Raw genomic sequence first — 16,286 nt, forward strand, 5'->3', positions numbered from 1 at the left:
GTCCTCTTTATAAAAGACTAAGACCATTGAACATTGTAAGCAATACATAAAGAGAGTGTAACTAAATTCCCTTTAGAGACATTGAGAACTTGTGCTGGGGACCAAGATGGTTAATTTTAGCTTAGGAACTCATGTGTGCAGATGTAACATTTTTCCATTACATGAAAAATACCACAACATTTGTTGTAATACCTGCACTTTTGGTGCCACTGACTACGGTATTATATATGTCATTCACTGATTGCCTGATGTCCTTGTTTGCATGCCATTCAGTTGAATTTGTGGTCTGCCCAAAGAGATTTGCAGCTACAGTTGTGCTTGTGATCTTTACCCATACTCTACTACTCTGTACAGCTGTCACCTTTCATTACAGTACAGAATTCAAGTTGCATGTACATTTCATTTTTAGAGTGTTGCTGTTGATTTGGACAATAGTGGATAGGTCATGGTGGCCCAACTGCTCGGGCTGCACATTCTCCCAACTTGAACCTGCAAGACTACTACCTGTAGAGTAACATGAAATACTTGATTTATGAGACCCTGTGGCATTCAAGGAAAACCTACTGCAGCTGGTTGTAACTGTGGTGGATGCTGGAGGACTAGTGATTGGTGATCATGTATACTGGAACATGGTACGGAGGTACCGTATCTATGTTGATGATGGTATTCATAACATTGAGCCCTACTTCTAGGTGGGTGCAGATGAGAAGCAGCAGGAGTCAGAGAGCAACATGTATTGTAGTATTTTGAATGTAGCAGAAAAACAGTATGTTTTCGGAAATGCTAAACTTAACTGTCTTGGTCTCCACTGTAAGTCCTCAAAGCCTATAATGAGAATTTAGCTACACCCTGTATATGTCTGTGTACTATTTGTGGAAAAAATTAGTGACATGAAAGGCATTGTCTGGGAAGAAATTCATGACTGCAACACTTGAATGTATTGTGACATACTAAGCTACAGGCTTTCAAAAACTGCCAACTCACACAATGTGAATACTTTAAAAATGTTCAATAAACTATCAGAAACTGTTCGGGTCATGCCATTCAAAATTCCCATATATAGTCTGTACGATTGGTTATCAGACAACATTTAGTAGCTCTGTGAGTTAACTTTTTTCACCAAGTTGTAATTGTAGTGTGTAATGAACACTATATTCATCGTTTTAATATTTATGGTATTTACAAATTGCTTGTTTATTAAGGCTTTGAGGACTTATAGTGGAGATCAAGACAGTTAAGTTTAGCATAGGAATTCATGTCTGAAAACATCCTGTTTTTTCCGCTATGTGCAAAATACTACAATACATGTTGCTCTCTGACTCTTGTAGATCAATGGCCAGTAAAGATTCATGATTCTTGAGTAATTTGCCTTGCGTACCACTGAGCATTGGGCTTGCATTCTTGCTATGGCCATGTGTGTGTCTTCATTTTCATGCTGTGGAAGCTCCAAGAATGGATAAAGGAGGGGGGGGGGGGGGTTGACACATTCCCATTGCATGTTATTCTTTAAAGAGTTTGCTTTGATTTTTCTTTGATCCATGGTGTCAGTTAGATTTTTAATTTGTTTATGTCTAATTTTAATTAATCATTTTTAGAACTCTTTGGATTACCCATCACCCCCTGTTGCTGTATTTTACCATTTGTCTAGAAGAAGGGAAAAATTGCAGAATTTCAAGGCCCAAAAGATATCCTCCTTAAGAGTTGGGAACTTCTCAAATTCTATGGGCTGGAACACAATGCCATATACAATTACAGAGTTAGGAATTCTGCTGGGTGGTAGAGTGACATGCCCAGATGGGGAGCCAATGGCCATCCCACTCGAGTGTTGAGCTGTAATGAATTGATTGCTTACATTAATTTAAGGCTTCTTTTAAGGTGCCCAAATGCTACCCATTTCTTTATCATAACAACCCAAAAAGTAGTTTTCAACATACATTTTGTTCTCAGTTTCAGTTATCTTAAACAACATTAAAAAACAGACAGCATGAAAATAATGCAAGACATCCATTTAGTGATTAGATGTAAAGTTCTGTTGGCAACCAGTGTTGTAGATGCCATCAGAGTTGAATTCGTGCTTTCTTAGAGTTCAATATCTCAGTTGGTTTAAACAGAACCCTTATATTTATGCCACATACTGGGACCCACAGTTCCTTGGTGTTGTGAAAAGTTGAAGCTTTTAAGTCAGTACAATCAGAAGAATGGCCATTTATGTCACACATTTTAATACTCACAAACTTAATCTTCAGAACCTATAAGGTACTTACTGTTTGCCTAGACTCATGAAATTTGGCAAGAGCTGATTTTCACAGTACAACTGAAGGAAAAAATCCAGAAACTTTAAATTTGTAATTATATCATATGAAAAAAATAATTTTTTGATGTTTGTTATATGTCTGTCTGTCTGTCTGTCAGAATGGTTCAAATGACTCTGAGCACTATGCGATTTAACTACTGAGGTCATCAGTTACCTAGAACTTAGAACTAATTAAACCTAACTAACCTAAGTACATCACACACATCCATGCCTGAGGCAGGATTCGAACCTGTGACCATAGCGGTTGCTCGGTTCCAGACTGTAGCGCCTAGAACCACATGGCCACTCCGGCCGGCTGTCTGTCTGTCCATCTGTTTGTTAAGACCCCTTTTTCTCATAAATGGATAGCAATATCATGTTGAAGTTTATGCCACATACAAAGGATCACAAAATTCTCCAAAGAATACAGAAAAATAATTAATAATTCTGTAGTAGAAATAATGAGCTTTAATAATTTTAAGTGTTTATAATTTTATATCTAAAACTACTTCCCATTTTTGTACACCACAAGATTCCAGTAATGTTATATGTCTGACATGAAAAAGTTTGTTAGTATAGATAAAATAACATGTTAAAAACTGCCTTCACCATGCTTTGTTTAATGTTACATTTTTTTGCACATATTGTTGTGGTATCAATCAAAATTTGCCTCAAGTGTGTACATGTTAATTTGTCAACATCACTTTCGTCACTGCTGATGCAGTCCGTGCTACTTTTAGTGGCTATGAAAATATTCATACATGTCTCTGATGATGCACATTTACAGTATATTGTGCAAGATAAATTATGAGATTTACAACTGCAGTTGCTTCACCCGCATGTCATACATCTGCATTCTACTAACTTCATCAATTTGGAAGGGCCTATAGAACTCATTAAAGTTAAGGTTATGCATGAGTCATTTTCTACTTTCCAACCATAGTCAATGAGATATGTAGGAGGTGACAACTGCTCTGCTTATTTCCAGTAAATGAATTGCAAGTGAGTACATTTTATGTGGTTTTGCAGGACTTCATCTGTTGGTGGAAGTAACTTTAAGTTAGAAGAGATTTTTCTTTTCTCTGTAAACAATTAGTGTCATCATTGAGCCATTGAGTCATATGTCCTGTTGCTAAACAAACGCGAAAAATCTTAATACCCAGCTTTCATTATTTGATGATGATCAATGTATTTCTCACCTAGTAATTTCAAGCCAAGATATTCATGTGTCTGCTGCAAGGTGCATGCTTCAGCCTTGCCCTTCTGGAATGGATAAGAAACAGAATCAAATCATATTAAAGCTTGTATTGCAAGTATATTTGAACACTTGTTACCCATATTATTGGCATTTGCTTTAATTATCAACTGCCTGCCTATTAAATCTCTTCATAGAAGAAACTACAGAAAGTGTCCATTTACAATAAAAGTACAGCACTAAAAAAAAAAAGCATGTCTAGGTCCTGTACTGTTACTAACAATTTTGATGTTATCCTTACCACATTTGAAAATAGTGTATAGGAAAGTAGTGTACATTAGCTTTCCAGTATTTGATAGAGGATAACAAATCACTTAGCTTTTTCTTACTTTGGTTACTGCTTGAAACAATATTTTGGCCAGGAGGTGCTGTTGTCAGTATCAGGAGTAATTCTTTAACAGCACCAGCAGATAGGTGTCTTTCTCATTCATGGGTTTTGGTAGATGGACTATTATACTTATCAGAAACAATGTATGGGGCATCATTTCCTTTTGCACCATTTATCATGATGGAGTGGAGCAAGGGCACATTAGAATCAGTAAGCCATTTCATATGATACAACAAATAAGTGCCATCAGTGAGCTGACAACCTGGAGAAGTAGCTACTGAAGAAGTGACAACAAGTAATTTAGCAGAAGTGCTTTGTTTCCTTTTCATATTCTTTATGTGATTTTTCAGGACTTCATCTGTTGGTGGAAGTAACTTTAAGTTAGTGTCATCACATAATAAATTCCTTTTTTTTTCAGACGTAATGCTTTTCTTTGTTACAGCCATGATTGTTACTTGTTTATGAATTGTGTCATAAAAGCCAGTAAATAATTTGATTTTGAAGGCAGTGGTCAGTCTATCATCAATAGTTAGAGCATCATAAACATTTACTCTTTTATCAGCTCTGTGCCCAATGACAATGTTAATTGTAGTATCTTGTTCAACTGACAAAGGATGCATGTGTTATGAGAGATCAAACTCCATTTTCTTTTTTTATTGTTGTGGGCATCTAACATTTTTCTGTGATTTCCCATCTCTCTACAAAAACTGGCTACTCTAATTTTTGTTGTTTCTAACATTAGGTCCATTGATTGGACACTTCATTACATATGTGGTGTGAAACTACTTTGATCAAGAGACAATGTCATCCCTACAAGACTCCTTGCTTTTCCATTGTGTGTGCTAGTCTGTTCACCAATATGGTCAAGAAGTGCAGAATTCGAAAACCTGGGTGTTTCCTAGAAGAATTTTCATATTTTGTGGCAACATATTTTCCATTTCTGGTATGTGAATTGTTGTATATCTTGCATCATTCCAATGGCTGGTTGTAAAAAAGTATGCAAGCATACATTTTAAGCAATGCATTTCTAGAGACCAATCTCTTTCTCTATGCAGTCTTATACAGAAATGGGTGATTATTATGGGATAAATAGCATATCTGCCCTTAACCTAGTGGTGGAATTATCTGTAATATTCTGTGATGTTTTCTGAAGTTCATCCATATTAGAAAGGTCAGTAGTGATGAAACTATGAAGAAGAGCTGCAACCACCATACATAAACCTCTAACTGCTTTTGGTTATGCTTTGCCTGACAACAAAGGTCAGTAGTGATGAAACTATGAAGAAGAGATGCAACCACCATACATAAACCTCTAACTGCTTTTGGTTATGCTTCGCCTGACAACATAGTGGAAACACACATATATAAGAAAAAGTAACATCATTCATAAATCAGTTCAATATAATTTTCCTGTGGATAAATTTTTACATTGAACACTGCCAGACTAACTGCTTGAAGTCATTATGCAAACAGTCTGTCAGATATAGCTCTCGTGAGTTAGTTTAGTGTTGTGGGAGTTCCCACAGTGACTCATCCATATTAGAAAGGCCAGTAGTGATGAAACTATGAAAAAGAGCTGCAACCACCATACATAAACCTGTAACTGCTTTTGGTTATGCTTTGCCTGACAACATATTGGGAACACACATATGTAAGAAAAAGTAACATCATTCGTAAGTCGGCTCAATATAATTTTTCTGGGGATAAATTTTTACATTGACCACTGCCAGACTAATTGTTTGAAGCCATTATGCAAACAGCCTGTCAGATATTGCTCTCGTATGTTAGTTTAGTGTCATGGAGTTCCCACGGTGACTCATTAACCCCCACCCCCCCACCCCCCACCCTTTATTGGTAGCACAGAGTGCTGTGAGGGTAGGTGTGTGGAGTTTAGATGTGATCAGATGATGTGGAGGGAGAGGGGTCTTCAGGGTGCTGTGTGGATACAATGGGTGTGTTGTCGTCTCCTGCAGAAGTGGCACAGGGAGGTGGTGTAGACTGCATGGCATACAGGTGATAGTCAGCAAGACACATTGGTACATGGTGGGTCATCTGAAGTGTGACTGTTGGAGAGGTAGCAGAGAGATTAGCAGGGCCAGATGATGCCAGTGACAGTGCGTGATCTGAAGAGGGTAGGCAGGGAGATGTGATGGTGAGGAGAGGACAACAATATCATTGTTGTGTGGTATCTTTATGGTTTTCTTGAAATGATGAACAATAAAGCCATCTACAGTGTAGCAGTCTGCATGCTGCCCTTTTATGAGAAGGCTGTTCTCAACCATCCTGCTGTTAAGATCTTCAGGAAGAAAATCGTGACCATCAAGGTGCAACTCAAAAGCCCCTTAGATGCAATGTGAGGAAGAAAGGGAGATACGCAGAGGTGGGCAAAGTGATGTTTCACTCACAAAACAGGATCAAGCAGATTGGGAGGTGTTGTCAAAGGTTGTTGGAACAGGGGGAGCAGTTGCCACACAAAATTTCAAGAAGCAAACCCCTAAGACTGCCTTCCTTCCAGGAGTGCCCACAGTAGTCACTCTGTCCAAAGTCCACTGCGGCACATGAGAGTTGCGTTTAAGGTGCAATGCTATTGCTCAATGAGCTCATTGCTCTGTGGATGATACACTGTCATTATAAACCGGTAGGTGCTAACCATGTTGCACAACTTGATGGAAAGTGCCAGTACAAACTGCCAATTTTGGTCAATTGTTATGGATGTGGGACAACTGAAGCACAAAATCCATGTGTCGATAAAACATTTGGTGGTGGATTCGACCATACTATCTTGGACTGGTGCAGTTTCTACTATCGAATGATGTGGTCAATCACCAACAGGATGTACCTATAGCCATCAGAGATGGGTAGTGATACCACGAGATCTATGTGTAAATACTAAACACATACTTTTGGTACTTCAAACTGACCAGGGCTGGTTGAGAACATCTTTATACCTGGCTCTTTTAGCACAGAAAGCTCAAAATGAGTTCAAAGTTTACAGTCCTCCTTCACATTAGGCCATTGTTCGTCATCAGGCACATATTCGGGTAGACATATGTTGGAGTGTGCCAAGTTATGTAACTGGTCAATGTCAATCCACTGAAATGGTTGAGGAACAAGAAGAGTGGACAGGTTGTGCCTGAAATAGGCTGAAATTTAGTCCAGAGACTCATTGAAGGGTCTGAAGAAGAGCTTGTAACTGATGGTCTTGCTGTTCCACTTCCATAAACTGTTCATAGCCAAAGTGGGATGATATGGTGTTGATGCACAAGAAGTGATATGCCACAACATTTTCTGCACCTTTTAGATGACAGACATTGGTGGTGAATTGTGCAATGTAAGGTAAATGCTAAAACCCTCAGGGGCAATGGTCCTTGGGTGAGTTTCAGGTAGAGTCTGTGAGTGGTTGGTGGCCGATGTGAATGGGCATCACTTAATATCTTACTGGTAGTTATATAGTGCTTTGTCAACTGCTAGTAGCTTCTGATCATTTGCTGACCTCATGCAGTCCAAGGGGTAGAGCTTGTGTGAGAAGAAACAGAGTGGCTGTTGAACAATATCCCCATGTGGAAATGGAGTGGCTGTTGAATAAAACTCCCACCACTCATTGCAGGTCAGTGCCAGTAGTAGAGCTGCTCCTGTCTGCCGTTATGGGAAGATAGACATCAAGGAGGGTGTGCACCAAAGTAATGGCTCAGATAAGGCAGTTTTTAACATGTTTGAAAGCTGATTTAATCTCTGATGTCCACATGATTTTATATCAGGTGGTAGTGCTCTTGCTGGTGATGATTTAAGTGAGTGGCACCTGAAGAGAAGCTGCCTGTGGAAGGTAACTTTAATAAAAAGTTTACCATACCTAAAAACCAATGTAGTTCCTGGTAGTCCAATGTCAGCGGTAGTTAATGAACAATCTCTAAGCACTGTGGCATACGGCAAATGCTAGAGGTGTTTACTGTGTGGCTGAAGTAAGCGACTTCCTTTTGCTGGAAGTGGCATTGTTCTTCATTGATCACAACTCCCCTGTCAAAGAGCAATGGGAACTTGAATATTACACTGTCAATAAATCACTGCCATGTTTGAGTTTGCTAAGTCTGTAAGGATAAACATCAACTCAAACAATTCAAAAGGAATGAAAAGTGCCATTTTGTGGATATTGTTCGAGCAGATAGGGATTTGCCAGTTACCTTTCTTGCAGTCAGTGATACTAAACACACAGGCATATGCTAGATAATGAGTGAAGTCCTGAGTGTTTGTGACTGGGTAACTGTCCAGTATAGTATGAGCATTGAGGATTTTGTAGTCACAACACAACCTGACAAATCTGTTCATTCTGGGAACTAATTTGATAGGTGAAAGACAGGAAATGACAGAGTGCCACACAATGCTGTTAGTTTTGAAAGTGGTTGCCATCCTGTCACCAATAGTTAGACATTGTGAGCCTTTACTCTTTTATCAGATTTCTGGCCAGTGACAGTGATAACTGAAGTATATTGTTCAAAGGATGTTAGTGTTGTGAGAGAGAGAACTGTATTTTCACATTGTCATGCGCATCTAACATTTGTCTGTGACTTCCATTTCTTTATGAAAATTGGCCGCTCCTATTCTTGATGCTTCAAACATTAGGTCCATTCAGATGGATCATATGTGCTGTGAAAGTGCTCACCCAACTATTTAACCAGGAGACAGCATCATTCCTACAAGACCTCCATTCACTTTTCCATAGTGGATATGAGTCTGTTCACCAAACTGGTCAAAAGGTACAGAATTCCAAAACCCAGGCTTGTGTTAACACAGGTGTATGCCTTAACATAGATGTATGCCTTTTGCTATAAGAATTTTCATACCTTCTGTCAATGTACTTCTAGTGTGTGAATTGCCATATATCTATATATCTTGCATAATTCCAGGATCTGGCTACAAAAAGTATGGAAGCATGCATTTTAAGCAATGCGTCTCTAGCAACCAGTCTCCTTCTCTTTGCGATCTTATGAAGAGGTAGATGATTATTAGGGGGTCTGTCTGTAACTTACCAGTAGGATTATGTCTAACATTCTCTGATGTTTATGTATCAGAAATATCAGTAGTGGTGCAAGTACGAAGGAGAGTGGTAACCACCATTTGTAAATCTCTAACTGCTTTTGGTCATGATTTTCCTGACAGCATGTTGGGAACACACATATCTCAGCAAAAGTAACATCAATCATAGGTCAATTCAGTATAATTTCCCTTGCAAATCTGATTCTGCAACAAAAAATAAAAGGTGCAGTTTAATATTTTAAAGTGGACCACCCACAGGTCCACTCCTAATAGGGAAAAGGGGGAGGATGGGGATTTTTCACTTCATTATCATTCTCACTGTGAGTCTAACATATTGTCAGGCTGTCTTTCTGTGATCCAATACATAGTTTTCAGGATATTTCACCATCTTCAGTAAAATTGATCCCACAGTATGTTATGTAATAAGATTAAATGTATGATATCATATGAATCTGTGCTCAAGAGTGCACAAGTGGCACATGCCAGAATATGAATTCTTTCATGTACAACTATCATCTGGGAAAGAAAAAGAAAACTTTATGCCAAATGGTATGGTGTCACTAATTTTTACATTGATCACTGCCAGACTATTAAGAAGGTCTGACATTATATGTGTGAAATAAGAGTGACATCGTTCATGTTGGTATTACACTGTCTTATGTCCCATGAGATGTCTTTAAATAACTGTGGCAGCAGCATATCTTAGGAACTCGAGATACATGAGTGTATTTAGATTGAAGAGGTTGAAAAAAATCTGCCATCCATTTACATAGTTGGTGGTTCGTAGCCATGTGTAAAATTTTGTACTTAGATTTCCATCAGTAGAGCAGGGACCCATATGCAGGTAATGAAGACCACACACCAAACACTGATAGACCAAGAGTGTTGTTTTAATCCGCTTCTTTGAGTCAGGGTGGATATTCTACTGACAAATATTCCATATCGCAAAGATTGACTTGTCTATGATTTGTAAATGGTGCTTCTTAACCCATTAAGTGGGTAGTTTGTGTGCGCGCGCCTCTTCCACAGTGGGTAATATACGCCAGCACGCCCGTGCCTGGTGGTGCACTGTGTGTTCAGACACACTCATAAAGTCTGATGCTAGTTCCACCACAATTCACATCCTGTACAGTTTTACGAGTTTGCCCAGCCTACAATATCTGACATCAGCAACGAGGAGTTTCCATCGAACGCCACAATGTCTGGATGTAGTTTCACCTTGCTTTTATCATGTTTTTATACACCCACCACAGCACTCCCTGAACACCCAAGTCGTGTAGCTATTGAAATACTTGTGCCGAGCCTCTGGGCCATCACAATGTGCTCTTGGTCAAACTCAGGTGGATCATGCATCTTATTCATTCTGCACTTGACAGCATGCTCACTGATAGTACATCCATCATGCGTATGTCTGACAAGCAGACATTCCTCACCACCTGATGCTGCTATCATGTTGATGGTTTTGTATCAACATTAGGTCAGTCGCCACAGTGTTCTGGCTAATCATTGTACATTTTGCCTGTATTATTAACATAGAATTTATGTAGCAGGACATTTACTGTTAAATGAAAAAAAAAATTGATAAAAGTAAAACAAAAATTAAGAAGTTTGATTGGTTACTGATACTTGAAGAAAAAAAATCTTAGAAGCATAGCATAAGGAACCATTGGTAAAAAGGACAGATATATATAGTTCATAAAAAATGCTGTGAAGCAAAATTGTGAATTACTAAATTGGATTACAGATTTTAAAGGAATACTTCTGAGTGAATTTGAATGTAGTATGATATTAATAAGAGATACGATGTATCATCTGCCTGATGTGCTAAACATAAATAGTCTATGACACTATCAAACTCAGTAAGTGCTGCAATGAACAGTTTAAGGAGCTATCTGGCTGTCATGTAAATAGAAAGGTAGCTACCTCATGGTTTGACTCTGACCCAGTATGCTGGCACTCACTCTTTATACTTACTTTGAGTACCAGGAGACTACTGTAGTTGAATCTTTACAACATTACGGGGAATGTATGACTACTTTGTTATTTGAGAATGAAGTCTTTCATGACAGCACTGTTGTATAAAATATTTTAAGACTTCTTGCTCCTTCAGTTCAAGGAAAAACCTTGAGCTTTCAATTATTATATGCATTGCCTTTGTCAGGAGCAACTGACAGTCAAAAGTGATCTTGTCATGGCCTTATACATCCCAAAGACAGCTTCTGATTGGCTGGTAATAACATCAAGCTGTTGCAGATGTCAAAATCTGTGCTGGTGGTGCTATCACTCCTGCCACAGTATAAACATTGCGACAAATATCTCTGTGTCTTCCTCGCATCAAGATCCCACTTCCATGTACTGCTAGGGTTATATCCACTACCACAATTGAAGATTTTCTCACACATTCTCATTTCTACAGCCTCTCTAATTGCAGAATCCCAGTATGTAGGAACCTGGGACAATCAAACAGTATTTTATGTTTGTGTGTGAAGTTGTGTTCAATGCCATAGAAGGAAAGGAATGCAATCAGAGGCTGATCACATGAATGTTAAACATTTTCAAATTTGCTTTTCTTGGAGAATGCAGATGTCATATTGCCTGTCCCTTAGCTATTCTTTCAGAACAAACACTACAGATGGTTAATTTCAGAATCCAAGTGATCGTCATTAGAAACAGTTTCTGCTTTGTGTACCAGTGTATTTAAAGCTACTCTCTTCTGGGCTGTACTCTGAGCATTAAGATATAAATCAGTGTGCATTGGATTGGGGTACACTGAGTGGTTGAGATATCCATCTGACTATTGTTGTACGAAAACATCAAAAAATGGCAGTCTTCTCTCTTTTTCTGTCTTAATGGCCAACTGGATGTCTGGGTGCATACTGTTCATATGTTCATGGTAGTGCTCAAGAATTTCTACATCATATGGCCAGGCCACAAACATATCATCAACATAATGATAAAATGAAGATGGACAAAGGATATTGAAATTTAATGCACTTTCCTCAAAATGTTCTACAAAAAAGTTGGCTATTGCTGCAGACAATGGAGAACTGATAGTTGTTGTCTCCAGCAATAACAAAATTTTTTATGGAACATTTTGAGGAATGTGCATTAAATTTGCCTACCCTTCATCTATCTTCATTTTATCATTACAGTGAAGACACATTTATGGTCGAGCCATACACCTTAGAAACTCTGAAAATATTAACAGTACACACCCAAATATCCAGTTCACAATTGAGTCAGAGAAAGAGATAAGACTGTCATTTTTAGATGTTTTGCTACAAAAAAAGATGAATGGTTTCTCAGCCACTCAGTGTACCACAGGCTGACACACACGATTTATATCTTAATGCCCAGAGTTTTCACCATTGAGCCAGAAGAGAGCAGCTTTAAATACATTGGCACACAGAGAAAAAACTGTTTCTGACGAGGATCACTTGGATTGTGAAATTAACCATCTGAAGTATGTGTTCCGAAAGAATACCTATGGAGACAGGCAATATGATATCTGCATTCTCCAAGTAAAAGAAATTTGAAAATGTGTAACATTCATGTGATCAGCCTCTGACTGCATTCCTTTCCTTCTGTGGTGGTACATCCAGCAAAATAGGCAGAGTCCTGAGAAGATGAGGTGTCAGATGTATTTTCTGTTCTCCTAAGAAGATTAAGGAGATGTTACCCCCTGTTAAGGGTCTTGGCCTTGGGTTCCCTGGGATTTATAACATCACATATGAGTATGGTAGCAATTACATCAGCCAGTCCATCTGCACTGTTTCCAACCTCTATGCAAAACATCAACAACATATTAAAAATCAAGAACTGTAAAAATCTGCAGTTGCTGGACACTGCTTCACAAACAAACATAAAATGCTGTTTGTTGAAACAAAAGTTTTGTCCCAAGCTCTTACATACTGGGATTCTGTAATTAAAGAGGCTGTAGAATTAAGAATGAGTGAGAAAAATCTTCAACTGTGACATTGGATATAATCTCAGTGGTGTAAGTAAGTGAGCTCTTGATGAAGAGACAGAAATATTTGTCACAATGTTTACGCTTTGGTGGAAATGATGGCACCACCAGTGCAGAAGCTGACACCATCCACAACAGAATTACTTAATTATTGTCTAATCAGAAGCCATCTTTGGGCTATATAGGGCCACCACTTCAGAAGTTTTGATAGTTAGTTTCTCCTGACAAAGGCAATGGATACAAGTGTTGAAAGCTCGAGATTGTACCCTGAATTGATGTGGCAAGCAATCTAAGAACCTTTTATACAACTCTGTTATTGTCCACTTACTATTGGGCTGGTACCTGAGTTACCTACCTGAATATGTGACATATTTCCCTATTTCTCTTACTCTGGTTGCTGTAGTTGATTCTCTTGACATACAAGTCCTGCCAGTCAGCGCTTCTGAAATCCCATATGTAGCTGAGGAAAGGCTTGACTTCTTCACGTTCTGCAGTATGTTACTGGAGCAAAAGAAAATAACTTCTACTCACACAATGAGAAAGTATGTCCACTACTTTCATTTTACAAACATATGTTTCCTTGTATGGGTGTGCAGATCATTAACATGACTCATGAATTTGAGTAGAACATAACTTTACATACAATATACAAGTCAAAGGCTCAACATGAAAAATCCAGATTACAATATATTTCATTTGTCACGAAATCATCTTGTCTTTTGCTTTCATTCTTGTAGAGTGATTGGTCTTTGATGGTCAAGCCACCACCAATCGGCAATGCCATAATGTAAAAGGCCCAGCCCACAGTAGGTGAAGCCATTTATTTATCCTCACCTCTTGCCATTTTCTTGTATTCCACACCTCACGTTTAATGTGTGCACATACAAAAACAAATACTTGCACACAGTATATGTTCTGTGACTTACTCCCTCCTTAATATTATTCTGCCATGATCATTTTTCCTTGTACTACACAAGTAGTGTGAAAATGTCATTTGCCTAAATGATGTGAACACTTTATTACTCACTTTAGTTTTAATCCATATCTGGTAGCTCTTGGTAAATGGTAGTATCTTCCTAACTATTTTAAGGTTTTGTTTGACAGAAATTATCAGTGAAGCTGTAACAGCCTTGTAGTTACTGATTCCTATCTCTGCATTCACTGAATCCAAAAGTTTTGGCCTTTTTGTTTGCATGAGATTTAATATATTTCCACTGTTGTTGGGTTGTCTAACCAATTGTTCAAAGTTTTAGTATACTGTCACAAAACTTTTTGTTCCTGAGTAACATTATCAATGAGTCCAACTCCTGGTCCACAATGGGTAAATTACAACCTTCCTCAACTGCTATGGCAACCTTGGTTGAATTTCTAAGTGCTAATTTCCAAGCTTCATGTGAAGCACTTCTTGAGTCTGATACTAGATTTGAGTGGACAACAGATTTATTCAATTTCTATATTTAGCTCTTTCTCCACATGTACGTACCTTCACACAAATGATATTACACTTTGACTTATTATTTATTTGATTAAGAATTGCTGAGTTTTCAGGGCAAGAAATATACTCCCACCATTGGTGTTCCTCATAGATTTCTGGTTTGTATGCCAGTTAGAATTTAAGATAACACTACTTTTTATATATGACTCTGGCCATCTTTTTGTCACACATAATACATGTATGTCACTACAATTAATAAGTGATGCTACTGTTGGAACTCTACAATGAATGGTCATGTAACTCACTAACAGTGCTTGTGATCTGCAAGGACTTGTATTCCCCTGGATAACAATTACAAGGGGGCCATTCTTTGCTCTATGGTCTACTAACCTAAATTTTTTGCATTTACCTATGACTGATGTATACAGGTGAAAGCTACAAAATGTTTTCTTTTCAGAAGCATGTGAAAAATTAGTAAAATAATTGTTTGTGCTGATCAAGTATGGTGGCTTCACCAGGTGGTTATAATTAAATTTCAGGTACTCATGGAGGTCCATTGTGGGCTGTAATTATTGTATAATAGCAAAACTAAGTAAATATGCTCATGTGTTAATGTGTAACCTATTCATGCTGGAAAAAAATTAGTTCTAATTTTGGCCAGCAGGCACAAATCAGGCACTGTACAGCATCTTGTCAGTGTCCCAGGTGCTCAGATTAAAGAAATTGTACCAGCAACAGATAATAATTATGCTTTTCTCAGTTGTTTGACCTTTTCTGCCCACATCCCATTCCTAATCCATACCACATGAAAATATTTCTATACGTCTTTCTTGTATTCACAGTACCAGTTTGCATCTGATGGCCAAAATTGAAACTAATTTTTTTTTCAGCATAAATCTGTTCCCTAGTGATCCATTTGAATATGTACCTAGGTTTGCTGACATACAATAATTACAGCCCTCTCTGGAACTCTTTGAGCAGCTGCACTTTAATTATAACAACCCCGTACTACTGCATTGACTGACATATTGCTGCATAGCTGTGTGAACAGGGCTGAATGAAAAATACTCATCTAATTATCTTATGTACATATAAAAAACAAAACATCTTTCTACCTTCCTATAGTCATCAATTTATAGAAAATGTTCATTAATAGCAAACAAATTTTAATTCAGTATGCTTTCTCCCACGTACAGCCTCCTGTTCCTATAGGACCTTGGGAAGGAACAGTAAATGCAACAGCAGATGGTTTTGCTTGTCCACAAGAAGAGAACTACATTATACCAACTGATGAAGACTGCCTATTTTTAAATGTTTATACAACAAAGGTAATTCACATTTTTCAGCATTTCATTTAGAATCTAAGCAACTGTAATAAAATATATAACGAATTATTGATGTACATGCCTGTGATGTCCATGCAACATATTAACTCAATTTTCTCCATGTTTGCTTCACTAATTCATCATATACAATGGGAAATCTATTCATAAAATAAATTAAAATCACAAAGAGACAGAAAGGTGGACCAGTTGTTACCACTAGGAGATGCAATTTTTAGTACTGTTGGTACCAGCAGTTAAAACAGGAAAAGAATAGCCCCAGCTAATCATTCATTTTTTTCATTCAGTCACACATTATATTCTGTAAATACCATAGTGAAAAAGAGCCTTCAGAGATGTGGAGCAAGTCAAGTTACACATTAAGAGGTAGAATCACCCATTTCAGGTTACTTCATTAATTTTGAACAATAGATTCTCATTCGGGATGTGCCTCTGCCAGGCACTTAAATGTTATTTGCAGAGTATCCATGTAGATGTAGGTGCAGATGTAAGGATATACTGCTTCAGTGAGGTTAACAGAGATCCATCTGTTATGAGAAGGAAGATCTTTGCCCTCTTCTTCCTTGTAAAGCTAGGCCTTTTTCACTGTAGGATCTAAGTGAGCTCTGGCCCACACCCTTTTTTTTTTTTATAT

The 16,286-nt window shown here is 38.0% G+C and overlaps 1 protein-coding gene across 1 annotated transcript in view; it reads left to right on the top strand.

Annotated features, from left to right (window-relative positions):
* The window catches only part of LOC126273130 (esterase E4-like), a 234,207-nt gene that overhangs the window by 59,797 nt on the left and 158,124 nt on the right, over nucleotides 1-16,286 (top strand). The window contains exon 3 of the mRNA XM_049976590.1: nucleotides 15,506-15,637. Coding sequence (XP_049832547.1) covers nucleotides 15,506-15,637 — 132 coding nt within the window. The remainder of the gene's footprint in view (nucleotides 1-15,505; nucleotides 15,638-16,286) is intronic.

This window comes from Schistocerca gregaria, chromosome 1 (assembly GCF_023897955.1).
Source record: "Schistocerca gregaria isolate iqSchGreg1 chromosome 1, iqSchGreg1.2, whole genome shotgun sequence".
NCBI classification, from domain to species: Eukaryota; Metazoa; Arthropoda; class Insecta; order Orthoptera; family Acrididae; genus Schistocerca; species Schistocerca gregaria.